The 25,719-nt window shown below is 29.1% G+C and overlaps 1 protein-coding gene across 5 annotated transcripts in view; it reads left to right on the top strand.

Moving 5' to 3' along the window:
- The window catches only part of LOC136071980 (potassium voltage-gated channel subfamily KQT member 1-like), a 60,067-nt gene that overhangs the window by 7,171 nt on the left and 27,177 nt on the right, over positions 1 to 25,719 (top strand). For all 5 annotated transcript variants that reach the window (XM_065818851.1, XM_065818852.1, XM_065818853.1 and 2 more), the window contains exons 2-6: positions 5,631 to 5,718; positions 6,343 to 6,469; positions 18,792 to 18,864; positions 18,945 to 19,041; positions 22,858 to 22,983. In XM_065818851.1, coding sequence (XP_065674923.1) covers positions 5,631 to 5,718; positions 6,343 to 6,469; positions 18,792 to 18,864; positions 18,945 to 19,041; positions 22,858 to 22,983 — 511 coding nt within the window. The remainder of the gene's footprint in view (positions 1 to 5,630; positions 5,719 to 6,342; positions 6,470 to 18,791; positions 18,865 to 18,944; positions 19,042 to 22,857; positions 22,984 to 25,719) is intronic.

The following is a 25,719-nucleotide window of genomic DNA, read 5'->3' as shown; positions in this document are numbered from 1 at the left end:
TGTTTCGCTTACGCAATTGAAATTTGGACTCTATGATGCTATTGGTGACTTTAATATAGGATTAAAGTCAAGTATCCTTATATTTGAAAGACTTAATATGATACCAGGACAGAATACCATTTCTGAATGCAATTACTTGAACCAGAGAAGAGTTACGATGTGTGGGTATAAAAATCAAGACACCATCAAGAAATAAAGGAAGATTTTAAGAAGCCGCAAGCATAAAGAGTCTGACAAATTTGAACAGAAAGAAGGGAATATGTTTGGGGCTGGTGTTCATGATTAAAAAATACTATCAATATGTTTTTTTTATGCTATATTTTTTGAATTTTTATAATATTTTTCATCACAATTTCAACTTATTTGGCATCTTTCTCAGAACGCGTGTTTTTAATCTCTCGGTAGAAGTATCTTGAAAACCGCTTGACCAATTTTAATGACAGAAAAGTTGTTTGCAAAAACTGTCTGCTTATTGCATAGATCTATCTTTTAACTAGAAGTTGGAAAAAGTCAGCTAAAAGTATCATTGTAATTGACTGCAATCTTTGTCAGGGTGAAGACACTAATATGACATTTTTCCTTAGTTACCGTGTTGCCATGGCAACGGAGTGTCATTTTTTATGACAAATCTTCTTAACATTTAGTGTACTTTTATTTGAAGCATGCAATAACTTTCTTTAATGCCTTACTTTAGAAAATAATTTTTTGAGGGGTTTTTCCCTTTAACAAGAAAAATTAAACAATATTTGGTTTCAAATTTAATCCACCATTTGTAAAAAAGAGGCTTTACTTTTCGGATTGAAGTTAGACATTTAGTTTATATAAAATGTCATTGGCCCTAGCTTCTATTATTGTTTAAAAATAAAGTTTTGTTTATTTTTACCTTCCGAAAATGTGACCATATTTTAACTTTGTTACCTTAATCCGTCAGGGTTAGGGTTAGGGATAATATTTAAAAAATCTGTTACGTTTAACATAACAGATTTTTCAAATAATATTACAGAAAGCAAAAAATGCGTTTTTTTCAGTGTATATAGTAGCAAATAAGAAAATAATTTACAACTATAATTTATAAACACAATTATTAAAAATTTCAAAATAGTTTAGACTTTTATGAAGATCTTGATAAAACAAAAAAGTGCTGAATTGTAAAATGTACTACTTTGATATTTGTTGTTTTTTTCAGAAGCTTTTCATACAAAATCTTTTATTTACCACAAACTATTTGTCTCCGTATCTTAGCCAGGGGAGAGCATTCGCGCCGTTTGGGACAGCAACCCTGATTGGCGCCCCTATTCTTCCTAATTTTTCCTATATTATCAGCGAATAATCTTTTTTTTTTTTTTTACCTTGTTTTTATTTGACGTCCCTTGGACATCTGCTGCCTGGGACAATCTGTCCCTCTCGCCCCCACCTCTTCACTTTGTTTTGTGTTTAAATGCAAGCTTATTCATGCCCATTTTTATTTCGCAATTTATACTCATGTTAAATAGTTTTTAAATATATAATCAGTTGTTCTCAATTAAACCATTTCTTCTGACTTTATCAAATAAGCCTGGTATAGACTGAGCTAGGTTCCGTATGAGCTCAATATCAATTTTATTAAGGCAATACTTGATTTTAGAACGTAATTTTTTAAGATTTTCTGCATGTCAATTATTCTTGTAGGTAAGGCCTTTCAAAATACTTCAAAATTTTTTGATAAGACGACATTCTAGCAAGTTTGCAGGGTTATCCACTTTCTCAACATAATGCACGTTTTCCTTGTTTAGATACAAGATGTTTTTGCATAGTGAGATAATGCTAAATCTGGCCAGAATTCATATGCACCATCTGAATGATGCTTATTGATGAATGGAATAAGTCTCTTCTTAATACATTCGTTTAAATAGATTTTTTGATTTACAGCCAGTCCACTTGGTACAAAATAAGGTTGAGAAATTCCATTTTCAGAAAAGCAATCCATAGAAGTAATTTCTTTTGAAACTTTTGTTTTGTTTGGTATTTAACTGTAGATGGAGTAGATTTTACATCACTAGTATAAATAATTTCATTTCCATTGATACTGGAGTGATTTAACGTGAAATAAGACTCATCGTCAATGATTGGTTTACGATTTTTGAATTTCTGACACAATCAACTGGACTTTGTTCTAGCTGCTGCTTTTTGCTGGTCAGAGCGTTTTGGAATCGTCATTTTTTTTCTTGATTTAATATTTCTTCTTTTTTTTAATGTTTTACTAATGTGTTGCTGAGTACAGTTGAACTTTTTAGCTGCCTGTCGTTGAGAAACTCCGTCTTTATGGCCAAACATAAGTTTGAGCCTTTCAATGTTTGTCCTGGTCATTTTTTTAGCTTTTACTCCACTTCCTTGAATTCTTTGGTACCCAGATTCACTTTCAGCACGTTTAATTATCTTGTAGATAGTACTTTTAGGTATATTCTCAACTTTAAAGTGGTCATAAGTGAACTTTTTACCAGCATTTTTGTAATTTAAATAAAATTCATACACACGTTTTCTATTCTCTTTTTGTTTTGAGTTTATTTTTTTATTCATTTTTCAAAAAATGAAAATATTTAAAAGCTAGAATAAAACAGTTTTTCTATTTTTAAAATCTTGTTCCTTTAAAGAGATATGTGTCTTTAAATCCAGTCTCATTTTTTAGTTGTCACCCGTAAATCTAAATTAGCCAATTCCATATTTATGTTGCTCCTAATCATATTTATATTCAAATAAACATTTATAAACATGTTCTTCTTTACAAAAAATTATCAATTTTTTATTCAATTGTTTCATTTAAATTAATTTTTTACTTATTTGGAATGCTTGTTGTTAAACTTAACCCATTTTTAAATATAAATTATGGGCAATCCAGTGATTGTATTTATTATACGGTTGTCTTAAGTAATGGAAAATACTGGTACTTAATATTTGGTCAGATTTACTTATTATGGAAAAAGATAATTAGTTAAAACTATTGGCTAAAGTGAAAAATAGTGCTGTTGCTATATCGTTTGAAGCAAAAAGCTATAACTAGGATTCAATAAGTCTAATAACTAGGGTTCAATAAGTCTAGTTTTCCTAACATCTATACCAAATTTAAAATTATTACGGAGGGTTTTCCACCTACCTTGGCTAGTCATGACTAGTTACGTCTTGCCACGGGGAAAGCCACAAATTATTACGACTGCCTAGAATTACTTTGGTGTTTACCGCTTGATGAATTTCTTTCTGTTCTGAACTTTTATGCGTAAATTTATTTAAACATAAATTGGAAGATTTATTGTCATTGGCTTTACGTTTTTAATTCATGTTTGATACCGCTTTTTGTAGTCAATTTTCTTCAAAGAGGAAGAAGGGAGGGGGCAATGACGCAATTACTTTACTTAAATTTTAGGTGGTTAGGCATCCCTAAATTCAAAATGCAATTTTAAACTTCGAATAAAGTTTTATTCAAATTAATAAAAATGGCAAAGACCATCATCTGTAATTTTTATTTCTATTTCCTTATTAATGATATATCTTTTAAATACAGCAATTTATAAAACTTACACAAGAAAATTTAAATATTGAGATCAACTATAAGTAACTATAAGTTTAAATATTACTTTGAACAAAATTACAACTGTATAATCTTTTCTAAAGTAAAGCTACTTAAAGGCGCGGAATGCGCTGAGGCTCAGCCCCACCCTGAAAAAAAAACATAAAGCGTTCAAAAATTAAATAGAATAATTTACATAGACATAAACAAAAACAATAAGATACGAATGAATATTTCCGTAAATGCTATTGCTATTTTCAAAAAATTTAAGATCATTAAAAAGTAGTTTTGTAGAATTTCACCCGTTCCTTGCTTCTAACGAATCTCTAGAGAGTTTAAGACTAGTAAAACAATGAAAGATTTTGTGAGTTGCTATGTTTATTTACGCCTTCACGAGTAATAAGTTCGGAACCTCTTTAATATTGTTTATTTATAATTGCGTTGTCTCCGTTCCTATTAAAAACCGATTTAAAACCTTTTTCAGAGCAAATGACTTTTTCAGACCTTCTTGTTCTACTCATTTTGTTCATCAATTAGAAGAAACTTTTAACAAGCTGAAAAGGGAAAATTGAATGTATTTTAAGTGACTGCAAGAAAGAAAAAGTTTTTTCTATCTACATTTAAGCAGCCTATATACAGAGCCGAAAATATTTGTGGCTCTTTTTTGTTATATATATAAATATGTTTTGATTAGCTTCACATTTTAGAAGCTGCGTTCAACAGTAGTCATGAGTACTGGCGTTTTTAGTACTATTCTAAGAGCAACAGGTACATTCGAATAGATTTCAGTCAAATCATTTTGCACAATTAACGTAAATACATTAAATGGAGATCTGACGTTTTCTTGTAGAGCCAAAATGATGTTTCGCAACTCACTGGCTAATTCTGTTGATTCTATGTCTGATTTATTGGACGTTGAGTGCATTAAAGCAATCTGCAGGTTTGTAGGAATATTCAATATACCATTGTTGGAGCAAGTTTTCATTTGCCGAAAACCATGGAGGAAACTGAATATGGCGTTGAATTTTTCCGACTTCGGAAATCGTTTGTTTAGCTAATTTTGAGCCATATCAATTAACAGAAAGAAGAATTCAATTCAAAATTGTTCTTTTGCATGAGCAATTTGTTTATTATGAACCTAATATTCAAAATGTCGTTTAGCTAGACGTTATCGCTTTGTTGGAAATAAGCAAGGAATTTTAAGCTCTTCTGCAATTGCAGTGGCATCGGCAAGACTATTCTCAAACCGATTGTTTCGGATATTAGCCAGAATTGTACGCATTGCTTTCACAAGTTGGGTGGTCACGAAATATTCATTTGAGGCTTCTGCAAAACTTTGGTCACTTTATTCAATTCAATAGCTATTTATGTCATATCACAATAGAAATGATAAGCGAAAACAAATAAATGTTGTCGGTTAAGCTCTGTACTCCAGAAACTATTGCACTGTCTGACGCGCTTTCACAAATCCCGAACTTCTTTGGGTCGGAAACACAAAACCTTTTTACAATCGACTCTACAATTGCAACAGGTTTCGAACAATTGCTTTGCAGTAAGTTGGCAATGCTGTTTAAGAATTTTCCATAGAAAAATAGATAATGAACAAAACACATAGACCTTTTGCAGCAAAACATTAAACCCAGAAAATATTCTTTGACATAAGTCTCTCCAGAAGTGGCATCTACAATTCGAATGATGACAGATATTTTCTCCAATATCTATCATCATACTTTTACTTGTATTTTAATAAAATTTTACTCAAGTAACGGTGCTTTTACTTGTAAACAAGTTTTTTCCACTAATTTTCACCTCTGGTTAACTTGGGGATCCCTAATAAGCTGGAAGGCCTAAAAGCCGGCTTTGTCTATATAAAAATGCTTTTACCACCTCGTTCAAAAGAAAAGGTCTTGTATGAAGACTCTTCATTTATATTGAATGGATTTTCTAAGTGAAAGTAAGCTTTACAAATTTTTGTTTCTTAAGCTATATAGGTATTTTTCAGATCAAAATGTGATTGTTGAAGCAACTATCATTTTTGATATCTGCTTTTGATGTTATGATATACTATTTTAACTTTTGACTGTTTTAGTGCATTCCTGATAATATCGTGTTTAGCAGCAGCATGTGTTACTTCCATGTTCCAGTCTGATCCATTAGAAAAAAGTCAACTTTTTTTAGTAATATTTTATACCTAAAAAAAAATGTTTAACGTTTTTATAAATTAAAAGTATTCTTGTTTATTGAAATTAAAATCGTTATCCCGTTCATACTAACTCTAAAACACGTTTTGTTTTAAACACGTTTTGTTTGAAACAAATAAATTGGTTTTGAATTTTAGATTAAAATTGATTATAAAATTAAGTTTTTAGATTAAATTGCTAATGATTTTTCGAAACGTCTTAAGTCGCTTTTGACGTATTTCTATTAAAACGCATTTAAAAAAAAATATTAGCAGAACTCTTTGTTAACGTTTATAGGTATGCAAATTAGCTTATTTTATACAAAAGTCAACTTTGAATTTTTTTAACTTGGGGGGTTTTGAAAAAAGGCTGTTGTAAAAGCAAGAATAAAACAATATTGCGAAATTGCTTTGTTAATATAAAAAGTTTTAGATAAAGTTAGTTTTAGAAAACCTCATCATATTGTTATTTTGTTGTTTTATAGAGTTTTAAGATTAAAGTATAAAACTTATAAAACGTGTTTTACTATCAGCATGAAATTTTAAAACGTGTTTTACTATCGGTATGAACTGGATATAAAACATTTAATACTTTAGTTCTTCTATTAAATTTGATTTTAAGGAAATACTCCTATTAGCAATTTTTATTTTGGAATTTGGACTCCGCGTATTTGGCTCAGGAGCAACCGGAACATATGGATCAAATGGAGGATTAAAAAAGTTCCTGCAAAGACCACATATGATTATTGGTATGTAAATGTCATTGTTACTTTTTATTAAATTTATTAATTTAAAAAATTAGAAATATATGTCATATTCATTTGTTGTAATAAAAGCGCCCAACGCTCTACACAGGCATGTAACCAAAAAAAGGTTTAATTATGAGATATTTTTCCCCTTAATTCTTTCAAACTTAAAATATGTTGAGTATTTTACTTTTGACTTTCCCATCACAAAAAAAGTAAAAATAAAAATAAATTAAAAAAAAAAAAAATAAATAAATATTAAAATTTCTAGTTTTCTTTTTAAAATGAAGTTTTAAAAGAAGTACAGACTATTTGCTAGTCAACTATTTTTATTTGACTCCAGACATATTGAACTAAATATAAGCGGCGGCCCTATCAGCACTTTGATGTTAGAAAGAACTACGGATTGTGGCGGATCTGAACAATTAAAATTTAGTCTGTTAAGCCTTGCTAAAAGCTGAAAATCATTGTCATAACATTAAGGGAAGGTTTGGAGTTAAATACTGAAGATTCTGAAGCTTTTTTGGATCAGATTTTTGCGGAGCAAGAGAATGGAAAAGATAAATTCAATGTACCTTAGGGTTGTTTCAAACTGTGTAAAATTGCCTAGATTGTTTTTATTTTTTATTTTCATTATATATTTTATTTATATATTTCGTCAATAAGCAATTGTTTTACAATGTTTTTTGTAAAAATTTAAAATTTAAATCTTTATATTCTGACAGGAGCAAGTAGAAGACAATGGGTCTTATCACCCTGCTCCAATGTTCTTAAAAATTTCAATAAAGTTTTACGTAATAATTTCCTAAAATATACGTTATATAAGCTTTATACATATTACAAATTTTGTATATATTTTATACATGTTATAACATTTTACAGTTCATAAAATATACATAAGTTATAAGATGCATATATACGTGTTAACAAATCAATATATAAGTGTTTTTAAAAATACAAAATAATGTTTTTATTACTTAAATTTAATAAATATTGTTTAACTGTTCTTTTAAATAGTTCAATTAAAATTATGTTTTTCATGACTTTATTCAGGATATAGTTCCACAAACGTGGTCCTCGACATGAAATTGAGAAATCTGATTTTTTAAGGGATGTTGTAGAGATAAGAAAATTGTCAATGGAATGTCTTGTAGAGCATTTGTGATTAATTAAGGTGAAATGAGGGTGAAAATATGTTGGAAGTATGTTGTTATGAATTTTAGGCATAAATATCAGACCTTGATAGATATTTAGTTCATAAATATTTAAAACATTTATTTTTTTAAGTAAAGGCTTGGCGCATGCATATCTACCTGCATTCAAAATAAACCGCTTGCTTTTGTTTGCTATAAATTTTTTTAAAGAAGATGAATAATTTTAAATTAAATTATTTAAGTTAAATTTAATTAAACTTGCCTACGTTATATTTTAGGAACTAATGTAGCTATGAATAAATAAAAAATGCAAACTTTTTGAGCCCATTATATTCAAAAGGTGCTTCGTTTTGAAAAGAATTCCAAGAGCATTTGAAATGTTGTTTTCCACAAATTGGATATGATTTTTCCAATTTAAATGATTGTCAAGTATTATACCTAGGATTTTCATTGAATGAACTCTTTTTACTTTAATGTTGTTCAAAAATAAATCAAGAAGTTTCATGGGTATGTTATCAGTTTTCCAAGGTTTTGTGAACTGAATGCATTTAGTTTTATCAATGTTTACGGACAGTTTATTGGCTTTAAACCAGCCATTGAGATTTATTAGCTCTGTGTTTACAGTAAAAAAAACAAATTTTAAATTAGTAAAATAAAAATTAGTATCATCAGCAAAAAGAACAAAATTAAGGAATTTAGAGGATAAGTGGATGTCATTAATATATAAGAGAAACAGCAAAGGACCAAGTATTGAGCCCTGAGGGACACCACATCTAATAACTTCGAACTGCATACAAGTTAAATCATACGTCACGTATTGTTTACGATTTTGTAGATAGACTGTAGCCATTTTATATTAGAATTTTAAATTCCATAATTTTTTAATTTATAGAGCATGATTTCGTGATTGGCAGTGTCGAATGCCTTCGATAAATCAATAAAAACTCCAAGTGTATGGTTATTGTCATGAAATCCTTTCAAAATATTGCTAGCCAAATCCATCACTGCATGCTCAATGCAATGATTTCTCCAAAACCCAAACTGTTTAGCATATAAAATATTGTTTTTATCAATATAGTTATATATTTTATTATACATAACACGTTCGACAACCGTTTTTATAAATTGGAATTGTTTTAGCAATTTTAATTGATCAGGAAAGTCCCCGTTTTTTAATGAAAGTGTAAAAATAATGAAAAGAGGCAATTCAATAATATCAAAGACACTTTTCAAAACATTTGCATTATTTCATCAAGATCTGGACTTTTATTTGTCTGAAGCAAGTCAAAAGCTGAACGAAGTTCTTTAATGGAAATTTCCGAATTGTCCATAATAAAATCTAATTTTTTCAAAAAAGACTGGTATGTTTTGCTACTTGCAGAGATTTCTTTGGCTAAATTTTCCCCAACAGATATAAAATTATTCAGTCTCTCAGCAATTTTTTTTTAATTAAAAATTTCACCTTGATCAGTTTTCAGTAGATTAGGGAGGTTGCTAGATGTAATTTTTGTTTTCCCTGTTATTTCTTTTATTATACTCCAAGTTTTTTTAGCGTTTCCAAATGATTTCTGGAGAAGACCAGAATAGAAGTTTTTTTTAGATTGCTTTTTTTATTTTTTCGAAATAATTTTTGTATTTTTTATATTTAGTTTTGTTTTCATAGTTTTTGTATTTTAAAAATTTTTTGTAAAACTTTTTTTTTTTTGTGATGATTTTAAAAGACCTTTAGTCATCCACGGGCTATGCACACGTTTGGATTTAATAATTTTCTGAATTTTATGAAAAGATCTATCAAATTGCCTTGTAAAGACGAAGATAAAGAAGTCGCATGCGCTACGTGTGTCATTGCAATCATTCAATAATCCCCAAGCGTCGGCTTTTTTTTTCGAGTTACACGCGTCGGCTTTTCTTTTCGAGTTACACGCATCGGCTTTTCTTTTCGAGTTACACGCGTCGGCTTTTCGGTTTACCACCTCTATAGTTAATGATTCACAATTCGAATTCACACTTAGGCTATAAGTTGTTTCTGAGTTGCGCCACTGCTGCTTATTGATTCTAGGCCTTTTTTTTTTCTTCAAAAAAATACTTTTTAAAGAATCGTTTAAACCAATTTTAAACTGTTTTCTAATTGAAAAATTTGAAAAAAATATATTACCCCCTATTCTACCTATTACCAGTTCCAGTTGATAGGTGTTTCCAGTTGGTAGGTATTGATAATAAAATGTTGGACAATAAAATGCTTTTAAAGCATAAAAATTTACCATACTTATTTCCTAGAAAGGGTGCATTCTTTCTACCCTTGCCACCCCAGCCAAAAGGGCAGGAGTAGCAGTTGCTACCCTAGGCTACCCCTTTCCGACGTGCCTGCTCCTATTATCATATTTACATAAATCTTAAAAATTGAATATAAATATTTAAAGAAATGATTTTTAAGATTATTTATGACTTAATGGTAAAGTAAGACTTTTTAGTTTTAGGACCCTCCCATAAATGCTGTACCAAGTTACCCAATACTTGCTATAGAAAGCATTTGCTTTATTTTTAGTACTAGCTTGTTTTTTCAATGATTTTATTTAATTAAGTAAAGACCCTATGGATTTTAGTTCACAAAATAATTTCATTTACCGACAGACACATTGAATAAGATATCTTATGATGATGACCAAATGAAGTTGCCTACAGCTTCGTAAACCAATTTGACTCAATGCGCTTTGTTATAAACACCTAGAAATTTATAGTTATGTTCAAGCCAACTAAAAAGCTACAATACGTAGATAGCAACATATTGTAACAACATTGCTAGCTAAAAAGCCACGATACCAGCAGAAATGCAGGTTCAAATCCCGGCTCCGCCTACTCAGCGTACGAGTAGTACTTCGGTACTAAGGGTACTCGTCTCGATCGGCTCTACTAATACGATGTTTCCTTCTCGACTAGTAATTAAATAACCTAGACGAGTAAATGAAAATTAACGTTTAAATTAGGTTAGATTTGTCGTTTTGTTGCAATTAGCTATATTCCTACAATCTGTAGTTATCATTATACCGTAATGATATCGCTAGCTACAATGCTGCAATTAACAGCAATCTATTAGCTACAAATCTATTGTTATGTTATTCTTAGCTAAAATACGGTATGTTGCTTTAGATATAAATAAATCAAATCTTTTGCGACGTAAAAAACAAAATGAAAAAATAATGTAAAAAAAAAGTTGCCTAAAAAGTGCTTTAAAGCTAGCTAGCCGCTAAATAACCGCTAACTTGTCACAACTTTATTTCGCACCGGGAGTTAACAGATAGTATTAATAGTAGTCCGGTAGAACTTAGTCTTAACCTAGAAAAAATTAGTATAAAGACATGTTATATATCGTTGGAAAGCTTATTTTTTCCTCTTTTAAATGAGTAATTGGTAATTTTTTTTATTTTGGGGGAAAAAAGTTGTGACGTCATAAAGATTAGCAGAAAAGCACCAAAATTGACGTTTTTTTACTAAAAGAATTTATAATTTTAGCAAGTAAATGTAATATATTTTTATATTTATTACTCCTAAGTATTAGTAGTTGGTTTAATGAACTGAAAGCGAAATAATAATAACTAAAAGTACGGTATAAAGGCAGAGGGGGACGCTACTTTAGCCAATTTTTTGAAAATTTGACTTGTAGATGTGTTTACAAAACAAATATATTCAAAATATATAAAATACTGTTAAACGTAATTATTCTGTAATGTTACCAAGAGCATGTTAAAAAATATTTACAAAGAAGTTTATCTTTATGCATTAAGTTTATCTTACTTATTCTGATTAAATTAAAATTTATGTAAAAACATCTGAGAAGTGACGGTCATGGGCTGGTTCATTTTCTTCGTCAACTTTTTCAATATTTGTACAGTTAATCCCGTGACAGGTAGCACACGATGAAGTGCAGTGAAGTCCCATCTTTCTGCAGGAACATCGACTCGAACAGGAGTTTTTACACCCACATCGAACAACCTTTAGGATATCCTCTGGACCTGCGTTTTCATCTGTCGCTATTGGTGAGTACATAAAGCCATTTAATTTCCATCCCCAATTAAGTGGGTCAAGATCAATTTCTCTTAGACATCTCCAAATACGCACTTGATGATATACTCTCAATCCATGGTAGTAAGCAGCTCTAGGAGATGGTGGAAGAACAGAAAGGTCTATGTGAGCTCGATCTGAGTTTATCATTTCCTCGTACTTTTGCTTTCGTATTTGTTGTAGATTTGATGTTGAGGAATGTAGCAGCTGAAAGAAACGAATTGATGCATTTCCAATCTCATCAGGCGATTTATCATCATGGTAAAAAATATTTGCTGCATTGCACAAGTCTTTGGCTTCAAGCTTTCTAAAAATTGAAGTCTTTCCAAAGTTGTGAATTGCTGATGTTGTATCACAACCTGTAAATGCGTGCGCAAAAAGAATATTGTTATTGACATGTTCTGCTGTACTGCCAATAATCTGATCAATGTCATAACATTCACGCTGCCAATCAACTCTTTTTGTCATACTTGTTAAATATATTTTGTGTAAAGATTCAACTGGTTTACAGTGGTGTAATAAGAGGCAAAGAATATCGCTGTCATCAGCAAATATTGTGACGGGCTCTGTTTTGGAAAAGTTAAGTGCAATTTTAACGATTGTAGTATCTGCGTCAGAATGACACACATACACAGTAAAACCTCTTTCTCTTAATCTAACTTCTAGAATTCGGATAAATGATTTTTTGTTGGCGTAGTTAGAGAAAAATTTACTTCTATCAGACGGACAAGGATTGCTTTTATGTATTTCAACTGCAAATTGTGATAAAGATCCACGCTTTATACGCGTAGCGTCTTTTGTAGAATTTTTATATCCATCGAATACTACTACACTAACTTTAAGGTAATTAATAAATTGGATGTACTTTTCAAAAATATTGTCAAATATTTCACCCTTGTTCCAATCGCAGCAGTATAAAAGAGCGCCACCATCGGCAACTTTTAAAGAATAAGGAGCAAATGGCATAGATAGTTACTAGTTCTTTCCGCTTGAATAAACTCTTGTATAGTGAACATAGTTTAGCCATAATTTTGCAGTTCGTGATTTTGCCATGTATTCTTCTTGCTTTTTTTCAAATTATAGAATTAACTTCTTTTCAAGGTCAGTGTCGCCATTTTTGTTATGCATATTTGAGCTGTACATTAATTTAATATCAGTTTTTTCTTCATCGCTTAGTTCAACCCAAACTTCCTCCAGCAATATAGATAAGATAGAAGATGCAGCAAACATATGGCCTCGAAGACTTCGAGAAATTGCTTTTCCAGAAAACATGTGGTTGACTGAAGCGGAAGCGTAAACAGTTTCAAGAGCAGTTTTTAATCCACTTCCTTCCATCAATGTTCCAATAGCTCCAAGAAAACTCATTAGCTGATGAAATCCACCAATTCTATTAAAAACTTTCATTTTCTTTGAAGCCGCAATTTCATAGGCTTTCACATAAAGCTGTTGATCAAATGTAATACATGGCATTCCAAGTTTTAGCTTTTCTGATTGTATTACAACGAAACTTAACAAAGAATATAAAGCATTAAAATCAGTTGCCGGTAAGTTGATTACTGGAAGCATGGATACTTTAGAAATAGGAAGAACATTATTAACTTGACGACTCATGTAGGCAGCCCAACTTGGGCATTGTAATTCAAAGATATGCGACATGTTCCAAAGTATATCGACAAGGTTTGGCTTTAAAGTAACCTTAAATAAAAGAAAGTTAAAAGTTAATGATTGTCTCATATCATCAAAAATCTCAAAATAAATTGTATCTATAGAAGTTTTTATTATATTTTAAAGCTGTACATGAAATTTAAACACTAATTTTTTGAAACGCTATCCCTCTTAACCCCAGTCAAGTAAATACCTTTGTAAATTCTTGAAATTTTATTTGAAACAAAACCGGAACGTCAGAGCTGTAAAACTGAGAAATTGTAATCTGGTTGTCAAAGTTTATGTTGGACCAATAATCTTTTTTATCCCTAGGCAATCTTTTCTTATTTGAGTTCTCAATAAAATTTCCATTTGCAATTGATATGGAACCTAATCCGTGATGTGTATTTTTACCATTAATTGTTGCTAAATCATGATCTGTGTTATCCCCAACAAACTGAATAGATGTTTTACCTTCAGGGCAAAGTATATCGTTAATTTTATCGTGTTTCACTATGTTCTGCTTGTAACGAATGACCTGTTAAATAAATTTAGTTTTTCTTGTATTCTATATTGTTATGTGTAAAAAATTTTTTAAAAAACAAATACAAATAAAATTATCACTTAATAAACAAACCTCGTCGTAACTTGATGCAAAACCCAGTTTAGCAAGTAGAACATTTAGCCACTTGGAAGAAAGTACATTATCAACGGTAACGGCTACTCCTAACTGCATTGGCATTATTGATTGTGGCCTCACTGCAGAAAACAATGCTTGTGAAATTGAAGTTTGTTTTAATGGCACAGTAATTAGTTCTCTGATAAACACCTTCAGCAATAAGGGTATGCAGGTGTTTTCATTGTTAGTTACATCTTCTATTAAAGGATACGTTTTTATATCATGGTCAAAATTCTTTATACAATCACTCAATAATTTTGCTGCTGCAGTTATAACTCTGGTTTTTTCGTCCTCTGCATTGTGTTTTTTTCTGGTGTACCAGTTTTCGCATAATATATGTCTAAATCTGTCCAGTATAATTATATTACTTTTACCTTGTCGCGAGACTAATTGCATAGAATCTCCGTATTTTTCTTTTAATTTATTTTGCGTCATTTTAAGGGAATATATTTCTTCTCCTAATGTTTGCATCATCTCGTAAAACTCAGAGACTGTGTATAGATCAATATCTTCCTCAAGTTTTATGCATGCTGCATTAAAGACAATAAGGTTTTCTGTTGATGTTGGTCTTCCACAGCTTGATGTAGTAATAGGTTTTTCAAATTTTGCACGACAATAGATGTGATATCGTGCTTCAACAGCTACAAGATCATTTATATTCAAAAGTCTAGCTTCAACTGTTTTAGATAAAAAATCGTTACGTTCGTTGCATAATTCTAGAGTTGCATGATAAATTTTTGATGATTTTGTTCTTACTTCTATGAAATTATTTCTCTCAGGATGGCGACTGTCAAGTGTGCACATATTTCCACAATAAAAACATTGCTCTTTAAAATTAAAAAAAATCTGTTCTGATCGAGTTGAACGTTTTCTTTCAATAGGAGTTTCCATCGATGCTTGTGATCGTTTAATTGATTTTGATTGGTTTCTTAATTTAGTTCGACACGATGAGTGAATAAAAACCTTTTCTCCTGTCTCTTGTTTTTTATTCAGTTCATTTACCAATACATTTAAATCCAATTTTAAAGCACATTCAATTAATTTTCCAAGAGCTCCTTGGTTATCAACATTCCTTCCAAATCTTGCCCCCACTTGGCTCAACGAATCTCCTTCTAATTTCATTTTACCACACAATGCACATACAGAGGATTCATTTTTTAAGTCCATAATTTTTCAGTTTCAGAACTAGTTTTATTATCACTTACAAGATCAGATAATTTATATCAAAATCTGAAAATAGCAAATCATTACATAATTATAAACACTAAGATAAATAATTTATTAAAAAGTTTTTGATAAATATTGCCAAAAAAATTCGATTACATTTTGAATACAAAAAGAATATTACATTCTAATAACTTTAAAATTCGAAATGTAGAACAAGGAATTTTTATTCCCTCTACCCATTTTTACATACAGAAACAAAGTTTAACAAAAATATTTGACAAAAACAAACAAAAAATCAAAAAAATTCCTCTTGCAAAATTCAAAAAAGGTCCTTTGGGGGGCTGTGGCCCCCGCGGCTCCGAAAGCCATGTTTCTAGTAACAAAAAATATATATATATACTCAACACTTTTATATTATTTAAATATAAGTGTTATTATAGTTACAACGCAACTTATTGTACAGCATACTTAAAATTTATCAGCAACGTTTAAAATTTCGTATTTTACTCCTAATCTTTGTGACGTCATAACTTTTTTTCCCCAAAATAAAAAAAAAATACCAATTACCCATTTTAAAGAGGAACTAATAAGCTTTCCAACGATATATAACATGTCTTTATAATAATTTTTTCTAGGTTGACCCCTTTTTTGGTGAAATTCTACCGGACTAATAGATAGATAGAGTTAATAAACGTTCAACAGTTGTGTTTCCTTAAGATCTCATCATATTGTAATAAGCAATAAGAATGAATCCGTTTAAAACATAAGAAATAAAATCTTTTTGAGTTAGATTTCAAGAGCTAAAAAGTTTTTATCTACATACTTTTTCAAAACTTTTAATTACTTTATCATTACAAGGATTAAAATGTTTTAATGTACGTACTTTTTCAATACTTTCCATTAGGGTTAGAACTATTGTAATTGTAATGAAAACAATAACAGTAACAATAATTATTGTTATTGTATCAACTTAATTTAGAAACAATAACAATACTTGTGGTTTACAGCTATTGTAATTCTGTAATACAATAACAAAAAATATTGTATTGCAATTCATCTTTATAAAACAATAACAATATCTGGGAAAAAAATGTATTGTAATGACTCAGTACAATAACAATAAATAATGTATTGTAATTCGTCTTTGTAATACAATAACAAAATATTTTTATTGTAATAAAAGACAACATTTTTATTTAAGAAGAATTATTATGTTTAACTGTTTGCGTTACTAAAGTTAATTTTCATATATATTTTAAGTTCCTTTGCAGTATTAAAATCAAGAGGGAAAAATAAAAATGCTGAATAAAATAAATTATGAAAGTTATTTTTCATAATAGTAAGGCTATCATCAGGCAGGCAATATTTTGCGGCCATTTAGAGCTTAGAAATACATAACAAGATAGGTGATGCGAAATCTAAATATGCAAAAAATAAAATTTGCAATATATTGCAAATCCGTAAATAAAAAATAGCAATTGTTTTCATCAAAACAATACAATAGTTATTGTAATTTTATTTCATTAAAACAATACAATACAATAGTTCTTGAATTTTTTTGTATTGTTAGAAAAAAAACAATACAATACTTATTGTAATTGCTTTTCATCACGGCAATACAATACCAAAATAATTTTTTTTTATTGTTTCTGTAATATTACAATACAACATTATTGTATTGTAATGTGTAATTGTATTTAATTTTTACAATTACAATTGAGTCAAATCATAATATTTCAACCAATTTAAAGAAAACTTTGTGGGGCACCATCTCGGATTTTCCTGATTTTTACATATTGTTATGTGCATTATGTAGATAGGTTAAATTTGAAATTTCAGATTTCCAAGTACAACGGTTCAGAAATTATAGCCTTAGAAACATGACACAGTGCCCCCCCCCCTCGATTTACAAATGGTCAAAACAAAATACTTTAGAGCTGTATAACTTTTTTCTTACTTTCAACTTTTTTGTCTCATTTTTTCTAGAACTATTTTATGGATAGTTTTCTCTTTAAAAAAGTGGTTTTTATTAACTTGTGTTAAATTAGAAAAAAATGATGACCTCCTCAACTTCGGAAAAAATCCTAAAATTGCAAAAATATGTCAAATTGAAACTAACTGTTGCATTATTCTATTCATCCACAAGTAGTTTATAATATTTGCATTTTCAGAGGAGAGGGTAGCATCAATCAAAGGGGGAAATGGGGCAACCAACTTTTAGTAATATAATTAACTTTTATTTATTAACTTTTAAGGCTGTTGCATTGTATATTTGCTGGAAAATCTAGCACACATTTTTGATAGTCACTATCAAAATTTGAATCTTTTGGTAAAAGCATAACAAAATGCAATAAAGATCTAATGGCCTTAACTGTATATCCATTAGAAAATGAATCATGTATGTTTCATGCTAGAAAATGAATGCTTGTATTTTTGTGAGTTGATTGCCTCCCTTCCCCCTTTGAGGGGGGGGGGGGAAGAGGTCTAGACCATATACAGACCACTGATTACCTAAAATAAAATAGAATTTAAAAAAATAATGGTTTCATTTTGAAACTAATTTAGATATTTAGATATTAGGCATCTAAATATCTAAATTAATTTAGACACCTTTATTTGAACCATAATGAAGGTCTCTAAAAAGTTACTACTCCCTTTATTTGCGCCCCTATCTACTATAAAGACCAGATCAAGAAGAGGACAACCAACCATAACTTTTTTTTTATTAAGAAATTACTTATAATTAGTTGCACCCTTCACATAGTTTAGTTGGCAGATTAGTGGGGCATTGGTTTTTAGTAACACATTCAACCGTTGATGATTGAAAAATAGGGTTATTTAAAAATGCTGGCATTTTTAATGTGGATTGGACAAGTTTATAATATTTGCATTTTCAGATAGTTGGGTCTAATAGTTTTATATGTTGTTAATCTTAGCTCAAAACAAGCTGCCTATATTTTGCCTATTTATTGCAGAAAGTAGTAGCTAATCAGAAAACTTTTAATTTAACACAAGTTAATAAAAACCACTTTTTTAAAGAGAAAACTATCCATAAAATAGTTCTAGGAAAAATGAGACACTTGTTGAAAGTGAGAAAAAATTTATACAGCTCTAAAGTATTTTGTTTTGACCATTTGTAAATCGATTCTAAGGCAATAATTTCTGAACCGTTGTACTTGGAAATCTGAAATTTCAAATTTAACCTATCTACATAATGCACATAACAATATGTAAAAATCAGGAAAATCAGAGATGGTGCCCCACATGCGATTGGTTGAAACATCATGATTTGACCCAATTTCAATAGTCCTAACTCCACTTTAAATTACTTTTTTATTACAAAGATTAAAATGTTTTAATGTACCTACATTTTCGATACTTTTGAATTACTTTTTCGTTACAAGGATTAAAATGTTTTAATATACGTGCTTTTTGTGTTTATGTTGTTAACAACATAAATGTTGTTAACAACATAAATGTTGTTAACAACATAAATGTTGTTAACAACATAAATGTTGTTAACAACATAAATGTTGTTAACAACATAAATGTTGTTAACAACATTTATGATATGTTGTTAACAACATAAATAAAATGTTTTAGATTCTGCGTTGTTTTTTAGATATTGCAGTCATTATTTCATCATTGCTTGTGGTTGTATTATTACATATAAAAATTAGCATGCAGGTTAAAAGGTGCATATTTTTGAAATGCGTTATGCATTTTACAAGTATTTCGCTTTTTCTATTAAGTTATTTACTAAAAATTTCTTTAGAAAAGTTTATCTATTGCAATTGTTCAAAGTTGTGAGATTAGATAGGCACAGAGGAGCTTTTGCTTCATTTATATTAGTGTTCAAAAAACACCGTAATGTAAGTACCTTAAAAATACTTGTACAAAAACTGTAAAACCTATAGATAAATTTTTTATTTCGTTAATTCATCGACACTTGATTATGAACTCATTTAAAAGCCATGATTAAAGAAAATAAGCTCGAGAATAAACAAGCACAAAAAAACTTTTGAAACTTATGAAACATATAAAACATATGAATTGTAAGTATTTTCTAAGACTTTATATCCCAAATAGAAGGCCAGTTTAATGTTTTAGATTTTGCTTGTGAAGAACATGAAGTTAAAGGAATAAGTTCTACTGAAGGACATGGATGTTAAATTTCAAAGTTCTTGAAGAACATAAAGTGAACTGGATTTTTTGGTTCTCTTTATATCTCTAAATTTCGTGTTTTTCATCAACAGCGTCAAATTTTTCTAAAAATAAGCTATTTAAAATATCTTGATTTTGTTTTTCGCTCGTTTAGTAAAAAGTTAGCAATAACTCTAAATTACAATCCAGGCTTGCAATAGTGAGATTAACTTTTTTTAAATTACTCTGAGGTTAATTATTTGTGATAAAGAGACGAATATTTAAAGTTTAAATAAATGAGTTAAATTTACACATTCGTTTTAATACATATAGTAGCATGTATTTTCTTATAGTAGCGTGTATTTTTCATACTTCTTAAGAACATATCTTTGTTAACAAGCTTTTTAACAGAAATAAGTAAGAGACAATGAAAGAAAAAAGCAACAACATAACATATTAAGTAAATGTTAAAGTGGCTTTTATTTAAATTAACATTTCAAATTAACAAATTCTAATTTCTGTTTACAATGTTGTAACTGTGCTTACAATAATTTGCGAACAAATAATTGTGAAGTTTTTTTTAATATTGGGGGTCAAATAGATTGATAGGGTCCACAACACGGAAAGATAAAGTGTTTGAGGTTTATGGGGAGATATTGGTATTATAATTATTTTAAACGCTTTATGACTCATTTTAACTTTTGATTTATGGTATTAAAAGACTTATTAAGAAAGCTCAAAAAAGTGTTGTTTAGCAACCTGTTGTTTAGCGACCTGAATTTTAAAAGTAAATAACGCCACAAAATTAAGTTCAATTCGTTCCCTACTACCACAACTCTCTCTCACACACACACACACACACACACACACACACACACACTCGAGTTTTAAATTGTTTTTCCAATTAAATGTATAAACTGTTTGCAAAACAAAATTTTGCAGTTTTCAACCATCCCAGCTACCATACTTATGTTGGTAAAAACGTTAGAATAATGTTGCAAGTTACGTTGGCACAACATCGGTCGCCAACAACAAAAGTCTTACATTGGCACAATGTTGTATCTTAAATAGGCAAAGTGTAATATTTAATGTTGATTCAATGTTGTAATTTTTAGTTGGCATAGCATATGCTTTGGCATTGTAATTGTTGTACGACTCCATAGTTGTGTTATTATTTTTTAGTTTAACGGAGTTGATTGATTTTTTTGGTTATATCAGATATCCCAGCTAGCATTTATACATTGGGCCAACGTATGTAAAACCATCGTGAACGTCGACTGTTTTGTCTGATGAAAATCCAACAACATATATATTATTAACAGTAAATATTTTACGTAACAATAAAATATATTATTGTTAAAAACATGACATTGGCTTAACGTTGGATTTGCATTGGAAAAAACAACCAACGTTAGCGATGGTTTTTCATACGTTGGCCCAATGTATGTGTGCTAGCTGGGATATTTAACCAAAAAAGTTTATCAATTCCATTAAACTAATAAATAATAAAACAACTATGGAGTCATACAATGGACTGTTATGATGGAAAAGAAATTTGTTGATTTGTTGGACTATATATTTTAGATTTATTAAGTAAAATAATCAATATCAAAAAACTAGATCTTTATCACGATGATGATTTAATATTAATTTGTAAAAAACCTGGTCAACAATTTAATAAAATTAGAAAAGTTTTTGTAAAGATTTTTGAACAAATTTATTTTTGTCACACCTCTTTAAATATTGATGTAAATCTTTCAAAAAACCGAAGGATTAGTTATTGTATTTTAGTATTATCTCAAACCATCCACCCCAAGTTCTTAAACAAATCCAAATTTCATTTAATAACAGCGTAAACCAAAACTCTTCAGACAAAAATGTCTACAACCCGTATGAACGTATTTACAAAGATGTCCTTATAAAATGTGGATTTCAAAATTTTGAAAAAAAATTTGACCCGAAAAAAAAAATGCAAAAAAGCAAAATAGAACTAGAAACAATTTCGTTCAATTCAACTTATGGCAAAAATGTTTCCATTAACATAAGAAAAGTTTTTTTTAAAAATAGTGAATAAATACTTTTAGCCCTCTAAAAAATTGCATAAAACCTTTAATTGAAATACAAATATTTTTAGTAGAGTTAAACCGCACACTTATTAATAAAAATTAAATAACTTTTTTTTTTCATTTTTTTTTTTTTTTGTTTCTTTTTATTAGATAGTTAATAAAAAACTACATAAGATAATATTAATATATGTTATAAAAATAGTAATGAAGTTATTGAAAATACTAAATTATTTAGGCAGTTTTTAGCAACATACTGATAAAACCGCACACTTAAGAAAACATTGAATTTTTTAAATTTTAACTTTTTTTTTTATTATTTCTTTTTAACACAACTTATATTTAGAAACTATATTAAAGTTATTACATTTTTTGCAACAAAAAAATTTAGTTCCAACTACATATTTTTTTGGTAAACATGTTTCTTTGCACGACCGTTCCTGACACATCGGATTTTCGCATTGTAACATTTCTGTGTAACTGTACTCTACTCTTTTTACATTTTGCAACTTTTAATCGTTTGGCTGCTGGTTTTTGTTCTTTATTATTGTTTTGCTGAGGTTGCTCAGCATTTGTTATGCTCAGGGATTTGAGTACTTAGCATAGAGAATCTACGCTTTGCGTTAAGTTTAGCAACTTTCACGGCTTTCTTTGCTTTTTCTTCATCTTTTTGTTTGAGGAACTCGATTACATTTTCTTTGGTAATACATTTTCCGCCATATTTTGACATGTTGCACTGCTTCGGTTTCTTAACATGCAATTGATTTCTGGCTTGAAAAAATTTTCATTAGTTTTTGCCTCCTTAGGTAGAGTGTTATTATTGTGAGAGATAATAAGGGATTTTATGTTTGGCATGCAAGAATAACTAATTTTGATTGTGTTTCTATTAAATATTTTACAAATTCTGTGGTTAACTGGAAAGTGGAGGTTGATGAGGTTCAAAAAATACCTACCTATTTTTGTTACAAAATTTGCACTGATGGGAAGATTAAACCCAATTATCTTGCGTTTATGATTGCCGTTTGTTGATTTTATACTTGGATGGTATGCAAGTTTCATAATAAAAGTTTTTCTTTTTCGTTTTTTATTTTAAACCGCTCTGTTTTGAAATTTATATATAATCAAAATCAATTTTCTAAATATTGAGCACTTCTCAACGAACAAGAGTTTTGTATTATTTTAATATATATATATATATATATATATGTATATATATATATATATATATATATATATATATATATATATATATATATATATATATATATATATATATATATATATATATATAAATATATATATATATATATATATATATATATATATATATATATATATATATATATATATATATATATATTTATATATATATATTTCTATGTACACAAAAAATATATTACAAGAGTAAAATAGGGTCGAACGAAACAAAAACTTTTTATCGTATTTAAATAACAAGCTAAATTTTTAAATATGTTATTACAGGAGTTATTAACGTGCTGGTACATGGGATTTCTTGTGGTTTTATTGCTCAGCTTTCTTGGATTCGCCATAGAAACAAAACACGACAAAGTTAACGACCACTTGTTTAACAGTTTTTATTGGGGAGTGGTAAGATTTATATTGTTTTTATGACTCCTGTTGTTAAACAAAATTTTATTTAGTTTAACAACAATAACAACTTTTTTGAAATTAAATTAATATTTTTGGTCAGATGGAATTTTTCTGTATAACTCAATGCTAAAAACGGTAATTTATTGCAACTTTTCATAAAAATTAAAAAATTGCGGATTTCTTCAAAAAAAGCTTTGGGAATTTTTAAGGCAAAAAAACTCGCCGTATAGTAAAAAATGCAAATGTTTTTACGTATTCTTAGTTGTATATTTTGCAAATTTCTACAGTAGGGTGATGTAATCTACATTTGGATAAATTAGTTTTCATATTTTTGAAAAAATCGCAAAAATGCGCAATTTGCCGTCATTTTGTTTCTTATTCTTTAAATGTTACTTTTAAAATCGAAACCCTATTAAACACCTACACAAAGACTTTGGCGCTTTGGCAATCTTTTAGAAAAATGCTCACATATCCATCCATTAATTAATTAACTTGAACCGATGCATCAATTTTGTTCATAAACTATTCCTCCTGCTTTAAATTCGTGTCAGTCACAGAATAATCTACATATAAAGAAGATACTATAAACTCATTTGCGATTTGAAAAAATGAAAAAGCCAATTTACCAAGCAATCAAAAATTATTTTCAAATAACTTTATTGAAGCATAAGTTATAATTTAAACAAAAGCTTTATATTTATTCGTAGATAACTACTACACACCTTTAAACATTTTTACTTATGGTTATATTTATTGGTAGATAAGTACTACTCACCTTATTTAACCGTATTTGAAGCATTTTAAAGTGCTCCAAATAGACATACGGTTTAATCACAGAGCATAAAGGAAAAAAAAAATTAACTAGAAAGTTTGACGCCTTTCATACCATTGTTGCATGTATGGAAAAAACATCAGACCTTAAATTTTTTAATTTCTGAAGCCAACGCTTTAATCAATGCTCATTTTTTATTGAATAGTTTTAACTTGTTTAAAAGCTTTAGAATATTAATAATTAAACTGCACATGATTTTAATGTAGAGTAATGTAAAGATTATAAGATATTTTTTCATTAGTTGATAACTACGTAACTACCTAAGCAACAAACACGTGGTTGTTAAGTGACCTGCCCGCAGCATTTTTTACATTTACATGTAATTACCTAAAATAATTATAGCCGGATGTATTTGGCCAAAGCTGTATATAATCAATAAAAAAACTAGTTTAATTTTTAGAAACATTAACAGAGATTTAGACAAGGTAGTAAAGGCCGAGACCAGACGTAGTCAAGACCAAGACATTTGGAGTGAAGATCAATAAGACATCAAAAAGGTCAACCCAAGCTCAATACCAAGACTTTGAAAGTTTTCAAAAGACTATGATCTTAGACTTCTTAGAAGTTTAATACCATAAGACTCATACTCAAACATGTATGCATTAGGAATATAATATTTTAAGTTTTTTTTTCAAATATTACATTATTCAATATTACAAATATTCTGTATCATAAATCGATTAACTTTTACCTAAATACAACAAAAAAGCACCCAGCTCCACTAGATTTTAATAACAAAGTAATGCGATAAAGTACAATTATAATATTGCTATTATTAAAACTGATGCGTTTTTTTAAAAAAAACTATTTTTAGGTGCCCCAAGAAATCCTTACGGTCTTATTACAGAGCACCACAGAAGAGTCCTACTTAACCGATGTCGCAAAACTTGCCCAGAGGTAGGGTTTGAATCATAAATCTTTTGCTTCTGAGGCAAGTGCACTATCACTGCGTCACTGCTTAGAAATTGTAGTCATGCTACACTGGCTGCAATTTAATGCAGCAGCCCGTTGAATTTTGTTGATAGTCATACATATTACACTCTAGAAATGTGAAGATTGTTTTAGAACTACTAACCATGACATATAAGCAATTTCTGCGCTAGTTTTTGTTGTTGTTGTTGAACAGCTAATTGATAAGGTTAAGAGATTTATATAAAGACAGAAATACCCTTTTAATTGGGACTGACAAATTAAACAGATATTATTTGGTGGTTATTAAACACTGTTACTGGCTTTTCTGAAATATGTAAAAATATATGCACTGCATAATATATATAAATTACATTTAACAGTAAAAGTAATCAGTATATATTTATTTACTTTGTTTACTTTTTGTACCTAGAACTAATACAACTTAATAGACAATGTCACACAAGAAAAGTTTTAGCACTGTAGAGAAAAAATAATAATAAAAAAATAATGAAATTTCAGCAGTTGCATAAAAGAATGGGCGCTATGCCTTCACAAGAATTTTCACTCAAAGAAAAATGCAGTTTGGCAATACCAGTTTCTTGGATTCTCTAAAATTAAAATACGAAAGGAAAGAATAGTGAACATTTCTAAAGAATTTCAAAGTTTATGGAGAAATAAATTAAACTTTCCTCATGCATCCGATCAAAATTTCATGTGCGTTAAAAACTTACGATGAATGCGTTAAACGAGGAAAATATGATGCATTAGACAAACTCTTTGATTTTGACGGAATATGGTTGTCAGCTGATGATAAATATTATCTACAAGTAGAATGTTGAGGAAAAGTTGGTTATGCTACCTCCCAGCCGGCACGAACACGTCTTTTAGACGTTTTTTTTCGCATCAAAAATGTTAACACTTTTAGATGTCTAAATTCAGATAAATATGTCTAAAGATGTTAACATATTTGATTCAAAAAACACGTGTTT

The sequence above is a fragment of the Hydra vulgaris genome, chromosome 15, assembly GCF_038396675.1.
Source record: "Hydra vulgaris chromosome 15, alternate assembly HydraT2T_AEP".
NCBI lineage: Eukaryota > Metazoa > Cnidaria > Hydrozoa > Anthoathecata > Hydridae > Hydra > Hydra vulgaris.
Note: the sequence above shows the minus strand (reverse complement) of the source record. Positions and strands in the feature narration are given on the sequence as shown.